General features: G+C 37.0%; 9 protein-coding genes across 9 annotated transcripts; 2 read left to right on the top strand and 7 right to left on the bottom strand. All coding sequences in view use genetic code 6, as the record gives it.

Annotated features, from left to right (window-relative positions):
• Positions 1 to 127: 127 nt before the first annotated feature.
• On the bottom strand, positions 128 to 2,386 carry SS50377_24289 (Cysteine-rich membrane protein 2; the record flags this gene model as incomplete). Its single annotated transcript, XM_067908133.1, has 1 exon — positions 128 to 2,386. The coding sequence occupies one exon, from the start codon at positions 2,384 to 2,386 to the stop codon at positions 128 to 130; it is 2,259 nt and encodes a 752-aa protein (XP_067765107.1).
• Positions 2,387 to 2,994: 608 nt separating this feature from the next.
• On the bottom strand, positions 2,995 to 6,342 carry SS50377_24288 (DNA-directed RNA polymerase subunit beta; the record flags this gene model as incomplete). Its single annotated transcript, XM_067908132.1, has 1 exon — positions 2,995 to 6,342. The coding sequence occupies one exon, from the start codon at positions 6,340 to 6,342 to the stop codon at positions 2,995 to 2,997; it is 3,348 nt and encodes a 1,115-aa protein (XP_067765106.1).
• Positions 6,343 to 6,408: 66 nt separating this feature from the next.
• SS50377_24287 (Annexin) lies at positions 6,409 to 7,419 on the bottom strand (the record flags this gene model as incomplete). Its single annotated transcript, XM_067908131.1, has 1 exon — positions 6,409 to 7,419. One exon carries the CDS (start codon positions 7,417 to 7,419, stop codon positions 6,409 to 6,411), a length of 1,011 nt encoding a protein of 336 aa, XP_067765105.1.
• Positions 7,420 to 7,566: 147 nt separating this feature from the next.
• On the bottom strand, positions 7,567 to 9,165 carry SS50377_24286 (uncharacterized protein; the record flags this gene model as incomplete). Its single annotated transcript, XM_067908130.1, has 1 exon — positions 7,567 to 9,165. The coding sequence occupies one exon, from the start codon at positions 9,163 to 9,165 to the stop codon at positions 7,567 to 7,569; it is 1,599 nt and encodes a 532-aa protein (XP_067765104.1).
• Positions 9,166 to 9,268: 103 nt separating this feature from the next.
• On the top strand, positions 9,269 to 13,831 carry SS50377_24285 (uncharacterized protein; the record flags this gene model as incomplete). The annotated part of the gene is made up of 1 exon (XM_067908129.1): positions 9,269 to 13,831. One exon carries the CDS (start codon positions 9,269 to 9,271, stop codon positions 13,829 to 13,831), a length of 4,563 nt encoding a protein of 1,520 aa, XP_067765103.1.
• Positions 13,832 to 13,971: 140 nt separating this feature from the next.
• On the bottom strand, positions 13,972 to 14,673 carry SS50377_24284 (Ribulose-phosphate 3-epimerase; the record flags this gene model as incomplete). Its single annotated transcript, XM_067908128.1, has 1 exon — positions 13,972 to 14,673. The coding sequence occupies one exon, from the start codon at positions 14,671 to 14,673 to the stop codon at positions 13,972 to 13,974; it is 702 nt and encodes a 233-aa protein (XP_067765102.1).
• Positions 14,674 to 14,954: 281 nt separating this feature from the next.
• Positions 14,955 to 16,475, bottom strand: SS50377_24283 (Dihydrouridine synthase; the record flags this gene model as incomplete). The annotated part of the gene is made up of 1 exon (XM_067908127.1): positions 14,955 to 16,475. One exon carries the CDS (start codon positions 16,473 to 16,475, stop codon positions 14,955 to 14,957), a length of 1,521 nt encoding a protein of 506 aa, XP_067765101.1.
• Positions 16,476 to 16,551: 76 nt separating this feature from the next.
• SS50377_24282 (uncharacterized protein) lies at positions 16,552 to 17,259 on the top strand (the record flags this gene model as incomplete). The annotated part of the gene is made up of 1 exon (XM_067908126.1): positions 16,552 to 17,259. One exon carries the CDS (start codon positions 16,552 to 16,554, stop codon positions 17,257 to 17,259), a length of 708 nt encoding a protein of 235 aa, XP_067765100.1.
• Positions 17,260 to 17,757: 498 nt separating this feature from the next.
• SS50377_24281 (uncharacterized protein) lies at positions 17,758 to 21,732 on the bottom strand (the record flags this gene model as incomplete). The annotated part of the gene is made up of 1 exon (XM_067908125.1): positions 17,758 to 21,732. One exon carries the CDS (start codon positions 21,730 to 21,732, stop codon positions 17,758 to 17,760), a length of 3,975 nt encoding a protein of 1,324 aa, XP_067765099.1.
• Positions 21,733 to 21,940: the final 208 nt, after the last annotated feature.

Below are 21,940 nucleotides of genomic sequence, written 5' to 3'. Positions count from 1 at the left end.
CTATTAAATTTGCTGATTAAAATTATGTAAATTCTAATATCTATTATTGACCTTAAAAATAGATAGTCTTACATTCATTTGATCATTAAAATTATTTTTTAATATTAATTATTTTAAAGTATTCAGTTCATTAATTTATTACCAAATTCTCATATTCTAAACTAGCAGAAAATGGTGGGATTGGTTGGATTTTCTTCTATAACTTTTTCCAAACAACAATTAAAATTATACCAAGAAGCAAGATGGCCATTATACAGCCAATACTAACACCGACAACTACCTCCCTAGACAAATTCTTCTGACTACATTTCGCATCAACCAATTACATATCCTAAGAACACTACGTGCAATGTGCCAACGAAGTACACTGAGTGCAATATTCAGTACATTTTTAGCATCCTTTTTACGCCTTAAAATAAGATTCCCCACACTGCTCGCATTGCTTAGAATCTGCGTTATAGTCAATACAGTGAATTGGCACATTCACGCACATCCCAGAACTCAGTGTAAATCCATCAGAACACGCCCCGCACATAGAGAAATCCTTGCTATCGCACGTTCTGCAATCCAGAACGTTCTACAAGCACAAACTGTGCGATATGCAGACATTGTTTTTTAGCGTAAATCCATCAGCACAGACCCCACAATTCGTCGGCTGCGGGCCGGTAACATCGCACGCAGCGCAGTTGGCAACAGCGAATTCGCCAGTGCGGCATTCCTGGCCAGAAATGCAGCGCCCGTTCACGAGTAAAAACCCGTTTTCGCAGGCTGCACAGACCGCCGGATTCGCAGCGCTGCACCGGCTGCAGCCCCCTTAGCTGCCTTTACAGGCGTCCTCATCAACGCATTTTCCCCCGAAAAGCGCAAATCCCGCTTCGCATTTCGCGCATTTCGACCTGTCGAAAATGACGCATTTCGCGCAGCGCGCAACAGCAAATTCGCCGCTTTTGCAGTTCCGGGAGTCGATGCACTGACCGCGTATGAGGTCGAAATTCGGCCTGCAAGTGATACAGACCCATTGGTCCGAAGCGTCGCAGGCCGTGCAGTTCGGATTTCCGAATTCGCATAAAGGCTTCGAAAAGCAGTAATTTTTCATGAGAGTGAAGGAGGGGGCGCAGGTTCTGCAGATAGCGGGATCTGAAGTGTCGCAGAGTGAACAGTTGGGTATGGCAGCCGCCCCAGTCTGACAGTTTGTGCAGGCGCCTTCGACGAGTGAGTAGTCGGCGTCGCAGCTCAGGCACGTTCTCGGATTTGAGACTCCGCACGTCGCGCAGTGGACAACTTTGCTGCCCGCTTGCTTGCAGGCATCGTTGCTGACGCATTGTGTCTCTACGAGTTGGAAGTCGTCGCTGCATGCATCGCATATCGCGGGATAAGCGGCGTTGCAGGTTCTACAGTTCTCGAGAACTGTCCTACAAGCGGTGTTGGAAACGCAGCTTTAATCGTTCAGAGTGTAATCCTCCCCGCATGCAGTACAGGTAGTGATGGCAGCAGGGTCGCAGGCGGTGCAGTTTGGAATGAGCGAGTTACCCGTCTTGCAGTTCACACACGTTTCCGCACTTAGGATATACTCGGAGGTACACACCTTGCACTTGGCCGGGTCTATGGGATCACAAGTTTCACAGTTGGCGTCGGTGGCCTTACAGGCGTCCTTCGCTATGCAGCGGCCGTGCATTAGCTAGTACTCATTCTCACAGGTAGCACATTCGGATACTGCTCCCGCGGAGCAGGTGGTGCAGTTGTCAATCTTCGAGACCCCAGTAGTGCAGCTGGTGCACACTCCATTGGTTAACTAATACTCGGCCGAACAGGCTTAGCATATCCTAGAGCCTGCCAGATCGCACGTGGAACAGTTCGGAATGAGGGAAGTGCCCGTCTTGCAGTTCACACACTTATTCGCGACCAGGGTATACTCTGTAGAGCAAGTAGCACATACTGCTGGGTTCGCGCTGGCGCATGCTTTGCAACCGTCGATCTTGCCGGCGCCCTCAGACTTACAGAACGCATCAGGAACACACCTCCCTTCCACTAGCACGAAATTTTCAGAGCAGGCTGCACACGTAGTTGGGGAAGAACGGGTGCAAGTGAAGCAGTTGGAGTCTGCGGTTTAACATTAATTGTTAAGAATGCAACTCTAACCTACTAGAACCGATTCGATATTGCACATCCTGCATATAAACGTATCCCCAAAACAGTCCACACAGTTAGGTGCGCCTTAGCAGTCTACCTTTTCCTGGCACGTGCCGTCAGACCCAATATTCTAGGAACATTCTCTATCGCACTTATCATCAGCTAGGCCATACCCAGGAATACATGCATTGCATGTACTGCTGGCTGTAGCATCCGAGCAGATCAAGCAGTTGGTCTTAGAATTGTCGCATGACATCTTGGAAGAAGCGGGAAATAACATATAATGCAATATTTAATATTCTATATAATATAAAATTAAGTTTCTCGTAATATTTAATTTTCATTTTCATTACAGACTCTGAAAGGCTACTCATCCAGAATAAACGTAATGCAAACTATACTCTGGTCTAAAGCGAGCTTTATGGAAACTCTATTTTGCAATTAACCCAATTAACTCTTATTAAACTTCGTATACTTTCTTCAACTTTTAATAATAGCGCCCTCATTACCATTTTTGGTACTAAGATAATTTTACTTACTCTTTTTTATATTGTTAATATAATACTATTTCTAACATAATTCCGTTTTCATCAGAAACTGTAAAATCGATCACGATCAAAGCAATAAGTTGAAAATTCTATTCTTGGTTCGCAAAGCCAGCCAATTCTTAAGAATCTGGTCTGCTAACAACCTCACAAATTGTCAATCAAAATCTTCAGTTCCTTATTTTCCATTCTGGCAAATGCGCATTTTCTTATTTTCAGACTGTGCTATTTAATCTCCCCACAATATTTTTTGCATTTTCATCTCCCAAAAACCGCTTCCCAGCACTCCAAATCTAATCCTGCACCGCCAGAAACCCTCTCACTCGACCTTAAACGACATTTTGACCCCCATTCCGCTCAGCTCGCTAACGAGCGCCAGACACACCTGCGGCATGATGCACTTCTTCAAGGCCCCTTAGCACACTTGGCACTTTCCGTCCTGGATCCAAATTCCGCCGCAATCCTCGCAGATCTCCACGATTCTGCCGTCGCTTTCCGTGCACAATCTGCCCCTTAACAGAGCTGCTGTTCCGTGACCAATTAGAGCGTCCCTTTCCATTTCTCCGAAACGCGTCCCGCCGCCTCTAGAACGGCCCTTAACTGGCTAGCCCAGTGCCTCCGTTACTAACCCTCTAGCACGCACTTGATATTTGTCGTTTACCATGTGTCTGAGCCTTTGATAATAGACCATTCCTATGAAAATTTAGCACGTCATGGCCTCGCCGGTGATGCCTGAATATAGCTATTCTGAACCGTATTTGCAATAACCGAGCTGTTCCAAATTTTGGCCATAATGATCCAGACAGCGGCGCTCATTAGAAAATTAAAATGGAGTGGCGTCTGCATATTAACCTGTTTGGGCGCAGTACTTTCCTGCAAGAGACTCTAAAAGCATGCCGATTGTCATCCTTGAAGGGAACGCATGTGGATTAATGATGAGATCCGGGGTCATACCTGTTGAATGACAGAATGGCATGTCACGGCCGTGATATTTGATGCCTAGAGTACCTTTCTGACCGTGACGAGATGCGAATTTATCCCCAATGATTGGAGAACGATCGTGACGAATAACGATTCTGGCGAAAGTAGGAGCGCGGGTAGTTTTGCACACAATAACTTTTTCGATAACACCACTTTCTCCTTTCCTATATATGTCTTCATGGATTTTGTCTTTAGTTTTATTGTAAACATAACATAGAATATCTCCTTTAGTTATATGACACCCTATTATAGGTAGACCATCACAATCATGCTTTCCTGAAGGAGTCATAGGCCCTTTGAAAAATTCATCCTTCTCAAGTTCCATTGTATGTACGGTATAAACTACACCGTGGAAAACACCACGTTCAATAGCTGCTTTATTAATTAGACATGCATCTTCCATATCATAACCAGTATAAGCTAAAACACCAACGATAACGTTTGTGCCAGTAGGATGTGTATCAAACCCACCCTTATCGTGCATAACAGTTCTAATCATTGGTCTTTATGGTGTCATTATTCTGTAGCTTTTACTTTCTATGCGATAATCCATTGATCTAGCAGGGAACCCCATTGTCTGTTTAAGCATTTAGCATTCGTACATATTACGTGGTGACTAATTATGGTCAGGCCATGGGACTAATGAAGCAACAGTACTAAGCATTGAAATAGGCGATAGTTCTTAATGAGTAGTATATGGTACTCTTATTTCATTTTAGAGCATAGCAATGTCTAAAAATAACTACTCTTGACTACCAATATATTCTAACCTATCAGATAATAAGCTATGTACTTTACGACTATATCTACTAGCTGTAGTATATAATGAAAGTTAACCTTTCATTCTTATTTTATTATTATGTGGTATATAAACTATTTCTGTTCTATTACTAATAGTACCATTACTTTTAAGTAACCTTAATTAATTAATCAAATTATAAATATGACCACTTCTGCCTTCATCATCTATGAGTCCAACTTCAGGTAAGAAACCTAATAATTTACCATCCAGCATGACGGGCACGCTACTGCAACCTTCAAATCCTTCATATTCATCATATTTCACCAATCCTGCACTTCTAATTATCTATTCAATAGTAGATTGGCCAAAAACATCACATTTTTAAACGATATCACAACCAGAACATAAATGATTAAGAAGACCACATGGTCCACCATCCGGAGTATGTACTACACATAAAAATCCAAAACTTTCAGGCAGCATCTTTCTAACAGCGGTTGTTTTCATTTCAGTGAAAAATGCGCCTCTATGAATTGATCTGAAGTGAGCCATAAAACGGACAAAATTAAGTCTATCCGCAGTAACTGCAAAACCATTTATTTACAATAAATCTAAACCAGTAGTAGAGATTAAATTTCCTGTAGATAAAAGAGTCTTCACCCCAGCAAAACTACTTTATCTAAATATTGGATACTTATCTATGAATTCTTAGATGTTATTCTTTTCTTCTAATGGTTTATATCTTTTTTATACGGCATAGGATACCGACGTTAAAAAGTTTTCACAACATTCAGATATAAACATTGTTAATAAATGCCCTGGAAGCAAGACCTCATGGTTTGCAGTAGAATCATTATTATCAGGTTAAATAGTTCCCATAGTAAGCAAATATAGTTAATGAATTAATTCAATAATTAGATTATATTTATCTTCAAAATCTGTTAGATGCCAAAAAATATGTCTTTTTAAGAAATACTCTCCTGCTTCGAAATCTGATTTATCTTAGAAATACTATGGTAATATGGCTCTAAAGTTTTTGCCAATATACTCAACTGCCGTGTCACGTTTCCAAATAGAATTTTTGTGATGGTCTCTGAGCATCATTTAAACACGTTCTGTAATATATAAATTTTAAGCCTTTTCTTCCGTAGTTTCAGATTTATTTCTAAGTGTAACAATTTTAGTATAAATTTCTTTATCTGATGTCTACTTTAATGCTCTTAACAGAATAGCCACTGGGATAAAATATTCACGTTTATCAATTAAGACTCTAAGAGTTGCTGACCCATCCTTTAATGCATGCAATATAAGTGTTTGCCCTCTTTCATCTTCTCTTACGGATTTGAATGAAATACCATATTTAGTAAAATTAGACCCTCTTTTATAAAAAGCTGTTCGTTCCATAGATACCATATAATTTCTTCTATTTGCAACTAGCATACGCAATATCTTTTCAACGCCATTGATAATAAAATATCCTCCGAAATCGGTTTCATCCTCGGCAATCAAGGGTTTAGTTTATCTATTTAAACTTCCAGTATGGGAAATTTAAGCACCAACCATAATGGGTATAGTACCAATAGTAACAGTTTAGTAGATTACATCACCTTTATATGAAATTTCTAAAACTGCTGAAAGAGGTGACTCATATGAAATACAGGAATCCCTGCAGACCTAAGGATAAGAGCAAGGAATACCTAATTATAATGATTTATATTTAACACTAAATTCATTAAAATGTACTAAAGGTGCCGTATCTGCGATAATCTACAAATTAGATACAAACGAGTTAAAAGATTCAGTGTGCGATCTAACCATAAGCTTCTAAAACTTATCATCAAAATGCTAAGGATAACCTCTAAAATGATCAGAACTTTATTAATGTTAATTATTAACTGGTCCCTTAATACCAGGTGAAACATTGAATTTTTTAGGAATGAACATTTTGGAAGTGGTAAAAGAAGTGAAAACATAAACTTAACAATATTATATATTAATAAATTATAAACGTCATAAAATGGTAATAGCTTTTTTAAAGATCCCACAGCTCTAACTTTTTAATTCTTTCATACAATCCTTTCCAAACATTTCTTTATATTATTATTTAACATCCTATAAACCTCTTTAACTTAGCACCCAACAAATCGAAAAGTCGCGATTTTCTTTTATTCCACGTCTCAAAATACGCGCAAACCCACGTTTTTAATTAATAGCACAATCTATATAAATTAAAAATGCATATTCTACTAATTCCGCTTCTTTTTGGAATTTTTTCTCGATTAAACTTTGCAAGTCGATTAGATCTTCGCTTTAGTTTGTTAAATTAACAAGACCAGCTAACTGATCTTAATCTATCAAAAGCAATAATCTAGCAAAAAGCTGCATTAGCGGTATTTTTGAAATATAAGAGTTCATGGATGCGTGTAAAATATTAGTTAATTAAGACATTTTCTACACTTCTGGCTCGCTAAAAAGAGCAGAAAAACGAGATACTATGAGGAATTTGGCATCTGATTAATCACCAAACGATTAAGATAATAACTATATTGGTGTTTACTTATAACGAATATTAATCAGCTCTGATATAGATATTAACATTTTGGTAGACGCTGAAAAAATAATTTCTACTAAGGATATAGCGTCATTTTAAGCTTATAATATTGCCTTTAAAAGCGAATTAACTTCAGTATCAAGCTTAAATGAAAGTAATTAGCCAAGCTATTAAGCTGGTGGAGTCAGAACGAACGTTTCAGAGCTAGTTGCTTCCAGCGCTGCCACAGCGCACGCACGCTCGTACACGCTTTCTAAAGAGTTTATTTCTGTACTCCCTGATATGCAGAGAAATCCGAATTTAGGGCCTGTCAAAAGACGCTTCAGGCAGTATCCAGTTTGCTACTAAAACGCACGGCATAGCTGCTACACCTATGAGTGACTAAGTGGCATGATAATCTTAAAGATCGCCAATGGATTTGGTGGCTACAGGTAGTTTTTGACATCTCTGGCGAGGGCGTGAATGTTCATTTTACCGACCGACGATTTGAGAACAAAGCAATATCATACAATATAAACAACAATTTCATAAAAAAATATTATTCGAAATACGTCACATTCTATAACTTCCTGCTCTGAGTTGCCCCAAAACCCTCCAAAAACCCACCCACTTCAACATCACTCGGCCTGCAGCAGCCCCTGAATCACCTTGTCGTCCGCACAGACGCCCTTAGCCCCCACGAACGCGACAATCTGCGCCTTATCGAGCGCGCTGAGCGCCTTGAGCACGAAAGCGCCCCGTTTCACGAAGTTGTCAGCAGGGACGTCCTGGAACTGCTCCAGGAACGCGCCCACGAGCGCAGCGTCCGCGCTCTGCTTCAGGAACATGTTGAGCCCGTAATGCGCCACATTGTGCCTGAAAACGTACTCGCCGTCGAGCATTTTGCAGTAGTTCTGCGCGACGTCCTGGGGCGCCAAAAGCGCGTTCAGGAAGCCGTTATTCTTGTCCTCCAGCGACAGCGCGTACACCTTTTCGGGCGTGAAATAGTCGCCGAAAACGGCCTTGAAATACGCGAAAACCTCGGCCTCGCGCTTCGCGACGTCCTTCTTGCAGGGGTTCCAGAGCGCCTCCGCGGACCGCAGGACCTCGAGCAATTTGACGTTTCCGTTGAAGATTTTGTTGGCCGAAATCGCCCGGAAACCGCAGCAGAGGAACTGGAAAATGCTCAAATTGTTCTGCATTTTTGCGACGTTTTTGCGCAGCCCGACGAGCAGATTTTCGCTCAAAAACTTCGTGTCGTCGGTGTTCATGAACATGAAGTAGAGGATCGTGCTCGCGATCGGGTCCAGCGAGATCTCGAGGAGCTTCTGCTTGAGCTGGTGGATGATTTGCTGCTTCGCTTTCGGGGGCTGCAGCGCGTAGATCTGGCAGGCGATTTTGACGCCGTCTGGCTTGTCGATGAGCAGCAGGATCGACGCAGGCTCGATTTGGGAGGAAATGGCTTTGATTTCGAACTCGCAGGCTGCTATCGTCTTTGGGGACTTGAGTTTCGCGTAGGCGTCAAAAATTTTTGAAATCAGCTTCTGGATGAACGGTGAGGCAATTAAATCCTTAGAGAGGGCGGTATTGATGAGTTTCATTATTGGCTTGATGTTCTGTTCGAATTAGAGCTCATTTGCGAGAAGATCAGGTGCGATTTGCTGCATAATCTTCATTCGGTAGAAAGAGCTGTTGGCGAAGATGTGGTTGACAACTTGGATAGCCTGGACTTAAGAAGAATACTGGGTGAGGTTAGGTAGCACTTCTGTCTCAATTAATTAGGTTACGTAGGCTTAAGGCTTGTTAGTATTTATTTTAAGCATTTTTATTGCAAGGTGGTAGCCGTACTTCGAGGTACATACCTGGAAAAATATCTTTTATACCTCAGACGCGATTTTAGCTTATTGCTCGAGAGTACCATATTCAAAGAAAAGACATAGTATACGACCTTCAGTGTTTGAAAGAGCAGCAGCCTGAAAGTTACGCTCAAGCATTGCAAAGGCCTTTTTCAGTAGATCATCACGATTTTCGCAGTTTGCTTGCCGTGCTTACTCAAAGATTTAGAGAAGCTGCGACATGTCGCAAGAATAAACTTTCGATTTTTTCTCACGTTTCTGGAGTTTTCTCTCTTTTGGGTCGGGCAAGTCTTCTTTTGGCTTATTGAATTTCTTCTGAGCGTCAGGATTGGATTTCTTAAAGTCTTTAGTAGTACGAGGGTTACCTTGTCTTCTGTCCATTAAAACGAAAAGTGGAGTGAAATATACAAATAATTATATAATACTCTAGATTTATTTGTTTTCATACTACTAATAATTATATTATAAATAATCATTTCCTCTAATGGATAAAAAACTACCGCCTCTGAAACAATCGCCATTGATATCCTCAAGGCAAAACTCTATCAAATCACCCAAACCAGGATCTCAATAACTGTAATAGCTGCACCTACAAGGCCTGATCCAAAAACGCATTGACTTAATAATCGCAAAAATGTTCGAAAACATCGAAATGATGATTTAAGAACGCCCGTTTTACGTACTTAACGAAGCTGAGCTAAACTGCGACCCAATGACGGACCACGAAAATCCGAAAAACATTTATCCGATTTTTAAACATTTTCTGAGCGAATAAAAAGTGAAGGCCGTGCGGACGCTGCAGCTGGACATCGACCACGAGCTACTGTCCTACTTCAGCACGGAAAACTCAAGATCTCTCACGGACGACCAGGTGGACCTTCTGCTGCAACGCGCTAAATTAGCCGAATTGCAGGTCTGTGAGCAGACGGAAACTGCCAGTAGCCGGCTGCAGAAACACAGTGCAGAGCGCGAAAATCTGCAGATGCAGTTAAATCAGCAGCGCCAGCAGATCCTCGAATTTGAGAAAATGGGCGTCCTGTACAAGGCGGACAAAATCAAAGCTTTGAAGGATTTGCAATAGGAAGGAAAAGTTGAAATTTATATCAATTCATTGCAAACTGACATTTATCACCAAAACAGCCAGATCAAGTTTCTGGAGAGCAAACTAGATTAGGCTAACGCCGAGCTGGAGCGCCTGAAACGCGAGATTGACAATTAGACGAAAATTGCATCCACGAAAATTCAAATTTAGGAGCGAAAAGTCGAAATTAATTTGGACAAAACGCCCGAATTCGAGGCAAAAATCAACCAAATGAACACGAATTTCCTGAACTTCCGGCGCCAAGCCGAGCTCGCGTTCCAGGAGCAGAACATGGAGAAGCTCGGGAAGCTGCTGAACCAGTCACATGCTCTGAGTCGTGCGCCGAGCCGCAGCGGGCTTCAGATCGTCGATCTGAACGCGTAACGAGTTCTAGAGAAGATCGAGATCATTGACCCCTTTGCGGGCTTCGGGGATGTTAGCGGCCGGAACTGCTCAAGTGCGCTCCCCTTCGTTTTCGGCGATAACGGAGCGATCACTTACCTTGGGAAGGAGGCCAGGTTCCTGAAGCGCGTTAATGATGGGAAGGTCACATTCCTTGATACGGTAATCGGGCGAATCTACAGCTAGCACAAGAAGGGGCTCTGGGGGTACGAAGATGAGCACCAGAGATTCTATTTCCGCAACAACCAGGGCAAGCTGTTTCGGTTTGTAGGCGATGAGTTGTATATGTTAGATTCACAGCATCGGCAGATCGTTCCTGACAGCTACGGTAAAGGCGAAGGCAGGATTTACGTTACAGAGGATGGCTTGAAGTACAATATAGATCAGTTCAATTAGCCTTTTATTAGCACGGATAATAAGCGAACATACTTAGATTTAGATACATTTGAGCCGTATAACCCACCCTTCTTCAGAGAATACGAATTTAAGATGAAAATATTGGAAAAATATACATAACCAATGCTTCCTCCAAAGGATGTTTTGGTGGACACACTTAACAAGAGATAACATATTTCAGAACTTTAACAGGTGAATGTCAATGATAAAATGTATTACATAGGGTCTGATACCAAGCATTATTCAGTGGACTCGTTAGGTTTTTATTATTAGGAAAACGATGGTGTATATAGAGTTGACTCTAAAGGCTAAATTTTATGCTAGAAAAAATCATTTTCTTATTAAGTCAGTAATAACGAACTTTTAATCGATAATGTGCCCTACTTTTTCGATGAACTTCATGGATATTTCTTTTGTACGGATCCTGAAAATAATAGGATTGCATTGGACCGAAATCTCAATTAGTACAAAATTGTAAACCATACCTAAGGTGAAAAGCTTAAAGATGGTAAACCGCCAATTTTAACCAAATCAGGAAAATAATCAGCCTCATTGTACAAAAGAGCAGATACATAAAATATTGAAAATAAAGGTTCAGCAAAGAAAAATTTATTTGAAAATCGTGCAGCATAGTTAAAGTAAATAATCACTGGTGCAACCGATGACGGTTTAATTTTTATAATTGACTCTCAGGGGAATAAGGTAATTCCTGCAGGAAAGAGAAAAATTACAGTTGATGGAAATGGTAATTACTACGAGGAAATAGACGGCAAAAAGGTAAAACTGAACTCGTCAGAAATTAACAAAATTAAGGACGTTCAGTTGGATAAGGACATAATAGAACAAGAAAAGGTTAAAATTGCCAACGAAAATCATTAAATTGAACAAAAACAGTCCAAAATAACAGTTAATGGAGTGGAATATGTGGTAGACGACGAAGGACATATGTTCACGGTCAGTAAAGACGGCACATAAGTCGAAATAACGGGGGAGCAAAAAGCAAAACTGATGCAAAATCCTGCGGTTTAGTCGAAAGTTGAAAAACTGCTTTTGGGCAAGCCTGCGAAAAAGGTCATTAACGGTAAAACCTTTGAGGAGGGCAGCGATGGCGAAATCTACGAAATCCAGAGCAATGGCCAAAAGGTAAAAGCGGATAAAGCAACTGTGGAGACGTTCCAAAAGAGAAAAGACAGCTAAATTGTAGTAGATGGCGAGATTTACGAGGAGAATTCGGACGGTGATGTATTTCAGGTGTCTGCAACGGGTGAAAAAGTCAAAATAGACCTAAAAAGAGCCGGCGAAGTGAAAGCCAAGCGACAGCATTAAAAGGAAAAATAAGTCGTCATGGACGGAAAGATATACGAGGAGGGATCGGACGGAGAGTTTTACGAGACCGGCGCTAATGGTACGAAGAAAATCGTCAGCAAAATGCAGCAGCAGCTAATTAAGCGGTAGAAACAGGCCACGCAGCAGTAAAAGCAGATTCTGGTGGACGGTTAGATTTACGAGGAAGGCTCGGACGGCGAGATCTACGCAGTGCAGTCTAATGGATCGCACCAGAAAATCTCTGCTGGATAAGCGCAGGAAATACGTCAAAAGAAGCACCAAATCTAGCAGAAACAGGTGATTGTGGACGGCCAGATTTGCGAGGAAGGCTCGGACGGCGAGATATATCTGGTAAAGCCTGACGGCACAAAACAAAAAGCGGACCAGGCTACGGCACAAAAGGCGGCTTAGAAGAAGTTACAAAAGTAAATCATTGTTGATGGATAAATCTACGAAGAGGGTGCTGGTGGCGAAGTGTTTGCAGTCCAGGCCGATGGGCGGAAGGTGAAGGTCAGCAGGGCGCTGGCAGCATCCTTGAAGCAGAAGAAGACATAAGCTAAACAGACTGTTATTGACGGAAAAATGTACGAAACTGGGGATGACGGCGAGATTTACGAAGTTGATACTAGAACAGGCGCCAAGAAGCCTGTTTCGGCTGCTAAAATTATAGGGTTAAAGTAAAAAATAGCATAGAAGCAGTCAAAGAAAGAGATCAATGGAAAAATCTTCGAAGAAGGAGCAGATGGCGAAATTTACGAAATTGATGAGCATGGTAACTAGAAATTGGCAGATCCTGAATTTTCCAAAATATATCGTCAGAAAAAACATAAAAGTTAGGTTAAGAAGTTGATTAAGCATGGAAATTTGATGATGGAAGTCACTTCAGAAGGCGTTATTAGATATAATCAAGATGGCACTACCACATTGCTTAACAAAGAAGAATCTGAGGCTATTCTTAATGATAATACAGTTAAAGCATAACTGGCATCAATTACTGGAGAAACTGCTTAAATTGGAGACAAAAAATTTGTTAGAAACGAGAATGGTGAAGTATTTGAAGTTTAAAAAGATGGAAGTGTTAAAAAATTGAATGAGAAAGAAATAAAAAATCTCAAAAGCGCAAAGTTCACATCTAGATAGGCAGTAAAGTCTGTTATTAAAAATGCTGTAGAAGACGAAAATGGAGTTAAATTTATTTACAACGAAGACGGCTCGAAGAAGATTTTAGTTCCTGGCCGAGAAATCAATATGGATGATAACGGCAATTATGTAGAAACTATGGCGGATGGTACTAAAAAGGTGTTGTAAAAAGAAGATATACAAGAGTTAAAACAATATTAAGAAAATAACCAAAATTAAATTGACAAGCTCGTTAAAATTTAGTAATCTTCTGCTGTCAGGAAAAAGCTGCCTAATAAGATTGGTGTTGAGCCTAATGGCGCTGTTTATGAACTAGTGGACGGCAAGAAGCATTACCTTACGGAGGATGAAGCTAAATCCAGAAATATTTATGAACAATTAGACAAGAAGGAATATATACCGCTGGAACGCACACTCAGCGTGCAGGATCTCGCACTAAAAGTGAGCTCGGCGTATAAGGACAATTTTATTGACGATGGAACCAATTTTGGATGCCAAGTAGGAGTATCTTTCTTCAACAAAATCCGAAAAGAGTGGAAAGGTGTTAGCAAGGTAATGGAGCTAAGCAATCGAGTCAATGAAATGCTAAAAAGTCGTATCATGGTACGACAATCGAGGCAGGATGCCGATAAGGAGAGGGTCGATAAAAATCGGCAAACCAGCTTCGTTATAAATTTAGCGTAGGCATTTGGTGGAAAGTGAGGGATTTTTACTTAGCAAAACATGATAAATAAAAAACAACATAATTTTTAGTCATACAACTGAAAAGCTATTAGTTTCATTCTAAAACTATTAAAGAATATGTAAAAATTAATTGCTATAAATATTTCAAAATTTCACCCTCACTAGGAGTCCTTCAAACCCAAGATTCTGCGCTTTCTGTCCTCACCACTAACACCAAAAACGTAACTACCGGCTACAAAAACGTCAATTCCGCACCCCTTCGCGTGCTAAATCGTTTCGTTCGAGATTCCGCCATCAATTTCTATGAGGCCTTTATAGCCCAATTCGCGTGCTAATTTGGCCTTCTCTGCGCACTTGGGCTGGTATTTCTGGCCCCCAAAGCCTGGCTCGACAGACATAATGAGGAGGAGATCTATATGAGATAAGAGGGCTTTGTAATCGTTTATATCACTTTCTGGCTTGATAACAACACCTGCCTTGCATGATTTTTGGAGCTTTTTGAGAAGGATAATAGAATTTTCAGTAATAGTTGGGATATCAGATTTCAATGGATAGGGCTTTGTAGAAGTGGGATCAGGACGCAGTGATTGTGATTCTACGTGGAAAGTAATCATATCGGCTCCTGCTTTTATGAACTCCAACGCCCATGTTTATGGATCAGTTACCATCAGGTGGACGTCATAGAAAGCGTTTGGGATTTGTTTCTTCAAAGAACTAAGGACACAGGGACCAACTGTCAAATTCGGGACAAAATGACCATCCATGACGTCAAAATGAATCCAGTCTGCTTCTGGGAGGACTGATAGTGTATCAGTTTAAAGGTTTGCAAAATCTGCTGATAATATAGATGGAGCTATCATTTTTTTGGAGTGGGGAAAATGGTATAAAAATTATATAAAGCTATTAAAAATAATAAAATTATAATATAGTTTATTACTAATATTAAATCATATTTAAGTATACTAGGTAAGAATCGAATTTGAAAATGAAATCTTGTATCAATTCAGGACAAAATTAAATTTTGGAACTATAAGATAAGTTTAATGACATGCTGGATAGAAAAAACGAAGAAATTCTTTAACTAACATAATAAATAGATTAATTATAACGATAATTAGGATAAAAATGAAATTAACTTTGGTCACTTATTTTCAACAAAACCTTTGCTTTTATGTTTGGGCTAAAACATAAATCCTTCAGGAACTGGCCCAAAGAGCATCTCACTTAACTTTACCCAATCTGATGCTTTCTAACTCCCCATTAACGTTTCCAAATCATCTCTACCAATATGCTCGGGAATTCTTTCGTTAAGCTTCTAAATTTCGTCACAAATTCCTAATGGTACGTATCTGCTCATGAAGTTCCAGTTCTCTAGAAATTATTCTCTACTTTTTTCGATTCCCATGCGATCGCTACCATAGTATTCAACGCAAAACTCACAAAACATCTGAAGCATCTCAAATCTCTCTTATGAACTCAAATCTAGTTCTCTACCTTCCTTGATCTCCTTAAAAATCCAAGGCTTTTGTAAAGCTCCTCTACCAATTATGACACTATCACAGCATTCTAAAGCTTATAACGCCTCTTTCACGTTGTAAATATCACCATTTCCTATGAATTCATAATTGATTTCATTTTCTGCTCTTAAAGTCTTAATTCTCTCATTAACCTCGCTAAGAACATCCCAATCTGCAAGTTTAGTATAGCGTTACTTTGCAGTTCTGCCATGTAGCGCGATCGCTCTTAAATTCTTCAGTCCAATAAGCTCTTTCTCAAATATGCGATCAACGATGCTATCACCTTTAAAATCACCAATGCGCGTCTTGACGCTATAATTAACTCCGGTTTCATCCAAAGCGCGCAATACTCCTCCCATTTTCCCAGGTCTATTGGCAATTGCAAACCCGCAATTTATATTTGTAGCAACATCTTGGGGGCAGGCGGCATTTAAATCAACATAATCGGCCAGCTTCAAGTTTTTAATCATAAGCGCGACCTATGCTGTCTCTTATGCGTCACCGGTGAGTTAAATTCCAAATATCTTTTCTTCCTTATGTTTTCTGAGTTTTTTGAGTTCTGTTAAATCGCCTTTTACTACTGAACGCGCAATTACCATTTCAGATAGTGTAATATCAGCTCCATAATGGATACATAATCTTCTGAATGGAATTGTTCCAACTGTACACATTGGTGCCAGTATAAGAGATTTTTTAGGCATTACAAACAACTCTTAGGGAGTGGGGTCATTAAACTCTTTTTAACGTATTTATTTGAAGATTGTTGACTATAAATCACGATGATACTATGAATTAATTTCAATTTTTTATTCAAATGCTGGATTTATAAAATTATCTGGAGACGTTTGGTTTGGATGCGTGTACATGCAGTTATAAGTATAAGGACAATGCCCATATTACGTATAAAAGACGCACGGTATCTCTAGAAGGGGAGGGCGGGTGCTAAGATACTCTTTTATATCATGAACAGCTGAACATTTGGGATTAGTGCAATCTTCCTATCTAAGAGTTTTTTAACATATTTTATAATAATCAATACGTTTAGTTCCATGCCAATCATTAGATCCTGATTATTTAACAGATTAAGGTTACTGCTCTTATGTCTGAACTAAAAACTCTTTTTTAATAGCTACGTCAAAATCCATTGAATAGGGAGTGAAAAATAATTTAAAACGAAATTTAAATATAATATCATGGTCAAACTACATTTCATTTTAAGTAATGGTGCTTTTTAATCCTTCTGAATTAGTGTCTAATTTGCCTGATATCGTTTACATTAATACATTTAATTCTATTATAATTGTAGCGTAGCTTCAAGAATTAAATCCTATGACAACTTTTGTATTTCCTGTATTACTTACTCATTTTTACCGCTAATTATATAATATAGATTTTTTGATGAATATTTCAGCTATTGAACTTGAAAATAACTAAAATATTGACAATATCAAAGCAGATAATTTTAATTTTATTTATGATAAGATTGTTATCGAAGATACTTTTGCACCTTTAAATTTCACTTCGGAAAAGTACTAAGTCCTTAAGTTTAAATAACCATAATAGTTAATGCACTTATTGGCATAACTTAAAAAGTATAGAATTATTTTTGAAGATTCAGAAATAATGCGAGAAATATCACAAGCATTCCCTGAATATCTAGATGTCACAGATACGGCTAAGTTTTGTGATTCTTAAGAAGCAAAGAGTTAATAATAGTTTTACGATTTTACAATTAAAGTATAAACATATATTTCTCCTTTCAAAATTTCAGAAGCAAAAATTGAGCTTAGCGAGTTTATGCTAAGAGGAATCTCTGAAGCAACAAAGATACGGGACGAATTTTGGCAATATCCACAATATAAAAAGAGGCCTGATTGGATGAGAGGTATGGTACTTACTGGTGAGGTTACAGTTATGAAAATTGAGTGATAATTAACATATATTTAATGTTTATAATTTTACAGAGTCGTATAAGAGGTTTAATATTTAACTGAGGACCCGTATTGATTATTTTTACAGTAATTTTTCATCAAATTTTTGGAATAATGTATTAACCATACAGGTGAATAAAATATATATAATTATTCAAAATGTTTCATATATAGTTTTTCTATTTCTATTTATTTATAGACAACAAACATTACCTGATATTGAAAATGGATACAATTAAAAAATATCTATTATTTTTTACAATTTCCATAAATTAAATTCACAAATTACAAAAATTATATTATGTTAACCCTGCATTGTTTATATTTTATTTTATACTAGAATCTTCCTCCATCCGCTAAAATAACGCATAAAGTCACAACAGGAAAAAGAGTAACTAGATCACCTATAATCTCTCTATCTTATATAAAACAATATTATACTTTAAATGTTCTAAACAAACTCATAAGTTACTCGAAAACAATCTATTGAAACCCATCACCTCAAATTCTTCTTCCAGCTCTCGAATACCCTCGGTACTCTGCTCAACTCTCTCTTCACAGTCATTATATTAACTTCTATGTCGTCAGGCCTTAATTACATTTACTATTTCAAATCTAGTAACGAAAAAGCCAACAAGCCTGCCAACTCCTATTACATTGCAGTCATACCTTAAGTTGTGGCCAGCTGGACGATTCCAGATGTCACGCGACCGATAAATTAGTATTTTTTGAACAAATTAGCGCAGAAAATTGACGTAAAATGTGCGAATTAGTCCTAGTGTGCGTGCTTTTCGATTAGAATTTGTAGTGGCAACGTGAGAGAATCTGGATCCAAATCCGTGCGGACGAGCACTGAACTGAGAGAAATAACGTCATTTTAGAGCTGATTTTACCCAAAAAGTCCTCGCCAGGATGGAGATATGAACTGGTGGGCCTAACTGCGTTAAATAACGTTATACTGTAGTACTAAAGAGAGGTCAAAATGTCTATTAGAACGCAACATTTGGTCAAGTTCTGCCGCATTTAGTAACTTCCTAAATAGTATTTCTGTTTCTTTTGTCTACTTTTAACGATCTATAAATTCTTGTTGTATCTAGGCAAGTTAAATTAAAGATTAAAAGAATTCTTGCAGCTAGAGCATGTTTTGCTGTGAAAGTTAAGTCTATGTTAAGAGATTTTAGCTTGCTTACGTGTTGTAAAGTGATTCTGATGGTTTATCCGCTTGTTAGTTACCTGATAGCTTTGAAAATGTACTATGAATTAACTATGACATTTATGAAAAATCTAAATGTTTTCTGTACCAAATTCCATCTATAAATGCATTTGGAAGTGCAGAAATAGTATCCTTACCATATTAAGAAGCAATATTATAAACACAGTTACAATATTCAGGAATTATACGATTTTTCTCTAAATATTTTAAATATAGTTCAGTATCTGTATTTTTCAAAAATTCTTTGATATAAGGAGAAACAATTAATGTTAGTGCATCTTTAGCTCGCTTAAATACTGTTTTATAAATCTCTATTTAATTTCCCTTTTCATTCCTTTTAGTAAGTATCTCCGATATTGAATAATTCATATAATAATGATAATATATGAATCTATATAACTCGTAGTGCCAGAATTGGTCTTTACAAGATTGAACTGCTGATTAGATAATATTGATACCTTTACTGAATAGTTAGTTCTCTTACAATACATTAATTTGAATTAACCTAACTTTTTTATCTAAATTTGTAAATAAATAATTGTTTTAAACAAGAGTCAGAACTGTTTAAAGTGCCTCAAATAGTTCTTTGCATTATTCTTCATTCATTGATGAATTGACTGTATTCGCTTATAAATTGAAGCTTATTTGATTAACTGGTTTTTATCCGTTGCTATTAACTTTAATTTAACTAAGTAAACCTTCAAAACTACTTTTAACTACATAAGGAGCTATAACATTTTCTTAATTTTCAAGATCTAATTGCCAAACTTTAATATCCTACTATTTTCCAGCCATATTATTAAATAAACTTACTCCAGCATTAATATTGCTATCAATAGTTTATTGAATTTATTACTAATAAACAACATTTTACTATACTAACGTAGAAAATAACTTAATTTAGTCAGATTTAGCATTTAATATTAAATTAACAAATTTATTCAATGCTTCGCATTTATAAAATAGTAATTGTAAAGGTTTTAAGGGTTAAAGTAAATTATATTTACCTGTTAATATCTGGCATGCTTCTTATACATTTTAACGTTTAACTACAGAATTTGCAGATGAAGCTTATTCTAAAAGTTATAATGCTGATAATCTCTTTTAAAATACTTATGAAAGAACTTTACATAAAGAATTGAAATCAGATTAAAATGACTATTTTTATACTAAAGTTGTTTATTTAACTGTTTAATTATCAGTTGTAACTAGATTTAACCTTCTAACTAAAGCTTCAACGGAGTGTCTATTTTACCCTTCTAAATAAAATTTTACATTATGTTTGTCACATTATAAGAATTTTGCTGCGTTTTGAGTTAAAATTATAGGAAGATCAGTATAATTTCCCTAAAAATTCGAAATTTCTAGAAATTCTGGTAAAATTCTAGGTATATTCTGAGGAGATAAAGAAAGAGCAAGGAAAAATAAAAATTCTTTGAAATATTCTAATGACTAAGAAATTTCTGTTAATGATTCCTGCTTTTATGAAAAATCTTAAGCTTACATAATAAACAAGTGAATATTTTATAATTGCATAGCAATCTCAAAAATCTAGCAATGGTTGAATGGAATATATGGAGGTGCTTATTTAGTAATTAAAGCCTTATCGGAAAATGGAATAAAATAATCGTTTAAAAATGGCTTATACTTTTGGTTCTGTTCAGGCACGTAGATAAACTAAAAATTCAGTAAAAACCAAGATATTCTCATTACTAATAACTTAGCAGCACTAGTAAATTCCTATGAGTTAAGTTTTTCCAATAATACCTATGCCTACCTGCTTTTAACAGTTAATTCTTACTATCTTTATTCATATTTAACTTATGCCAATTATTAAAGCTTATAAATTTCATAGTCTTTTAATTCCACACAACGCAAATAAATAAGCATGGCTAAAGTTTCAGTTTCCCCATAAATTTATTTAAATAATTAATAAACTTCTAAGTAATGATCATACCCTTCACGCTGTTCTAAAATTTCCTATAAAAGCCTAAAAACGCTTTTTACGCCGAAAATTCTTAATTTTTTATTTGTTAATACATAAAATTAAATTTCCTCTTAATTGTATTAATTGAATAGAAATGCACCAGTTTTCCAAAAATGTATAAAACTGACTCCCTTAATCTCTTCATCTGAAGCAACAGAAATTCCGTAATTTTGACAAATTCCGACCTTTTTACTGGAATCTACAATGTCAACATTTACTTCACTTTCGCTTACCATTAAACTTACACCAGGGCAATGCGCTAGCTTTAAATACCGTTTTAAATTTAATTTTTCGCTTCTTTGACTAAAACTTTTTAAACATTCAAATTAAGCAATTTCGTTAATACTTAAAATCTCAACAAAGCTACAGTTTTATTCATTATTCTAGAAATATGAAATACTTCCATTTTTATCTATTCCACAAAGACAAATTAAAGAACTTTCCAATAAAGAAACAACACAAATAGATACTATTTCAGATTACTTTATTGATGATTTCAAACTCTTCAAATTAGGAGTGAACACTTGAATAGCACCTTAATTTGTAAGAGCAAAAATTAGGTTTCGTTCCTAATCAGCCACTAATTATATTATGATATTATTTTTTAAAAGAGAATTTAAGTTACTTAGGAGAGAAATTTGCAACTTGCCATTCTAAAATATAATAATACCTTTATTTGTAGATATGAAAAATTTATCGTTCAAAGCGCAAGAAGAAGTAGCCAAAGCGTTAATTTCTTATTGAATGATGAGTTTAAAATTATATGATGTTGATGAATGCTTTTTAAAAGATATTTGCTTATAATCAATATCCGTTGAGAAGGTTTCAGAATTTTATAAAGTAGACTTTAAAAGAGTAATAGAATTTTCAAATAAAATTAGTAGATGGTTATCTGATAGAGTTGCCGAGATTAATTTCGAGGCAAACTGATTTGTAAAATTGAAGATTGAGTTAGAATTGGAATCTAAGATAAAGACTCTTGACGAATCCTCAGCAATAATAAGAGGTCCCACTAAGTGCAATGAGGTAGTTTAAGACAAAAAATGTGGAAGCTATATCTCGTTTAAAAGAGAAACAGGTTATGGCTGTTGAATTCTTGGAGAATGTCTAGATAATTGAGATAATTATTTAGTATCTGTGATAGAATTAGATAAGTCGGATACTCTCTCGTCTGCTCGAGATAAAGTAGTAAGATCTTTTAAAAAGTTCATCTTGAGGAAATTCGGAGTGGAAGCTAAAATTTTAGTTTGATAGATGTATAATATATACATTCATAATTATAGTAATAATAATATTATTATATCAAAATAATTAATTATTACTTTAATAACTTATCAATTTATGTATATTCTATTCAAATTGTATACAGTTGTATACTGATCTTGTATATATTAAAATTTAAAACAAATACTGCATATTGTATATAATAATAAGGAAATTCTTATAATTTCCTTTCACTAATACCATTCCATTTTCCTA

The sequence above is a fragment of the Spironucleus salmonicida genome, chromosome 4 (assembly GCF_000497125.1).
Source record: "Spironucleus salmonicida strain ATCC 50377 chromosome 4, whole genome shotgun sequence".
Taxonomy (NCBI): domain Eukaryota; phylum Fornicata; order Diplomonadida; family Hexamitidae; genus Spironucleus; species Spironucleus salmonicida.
This window is presented reverse-complemented; position numbering and strand designations above follow the sequence as displayed.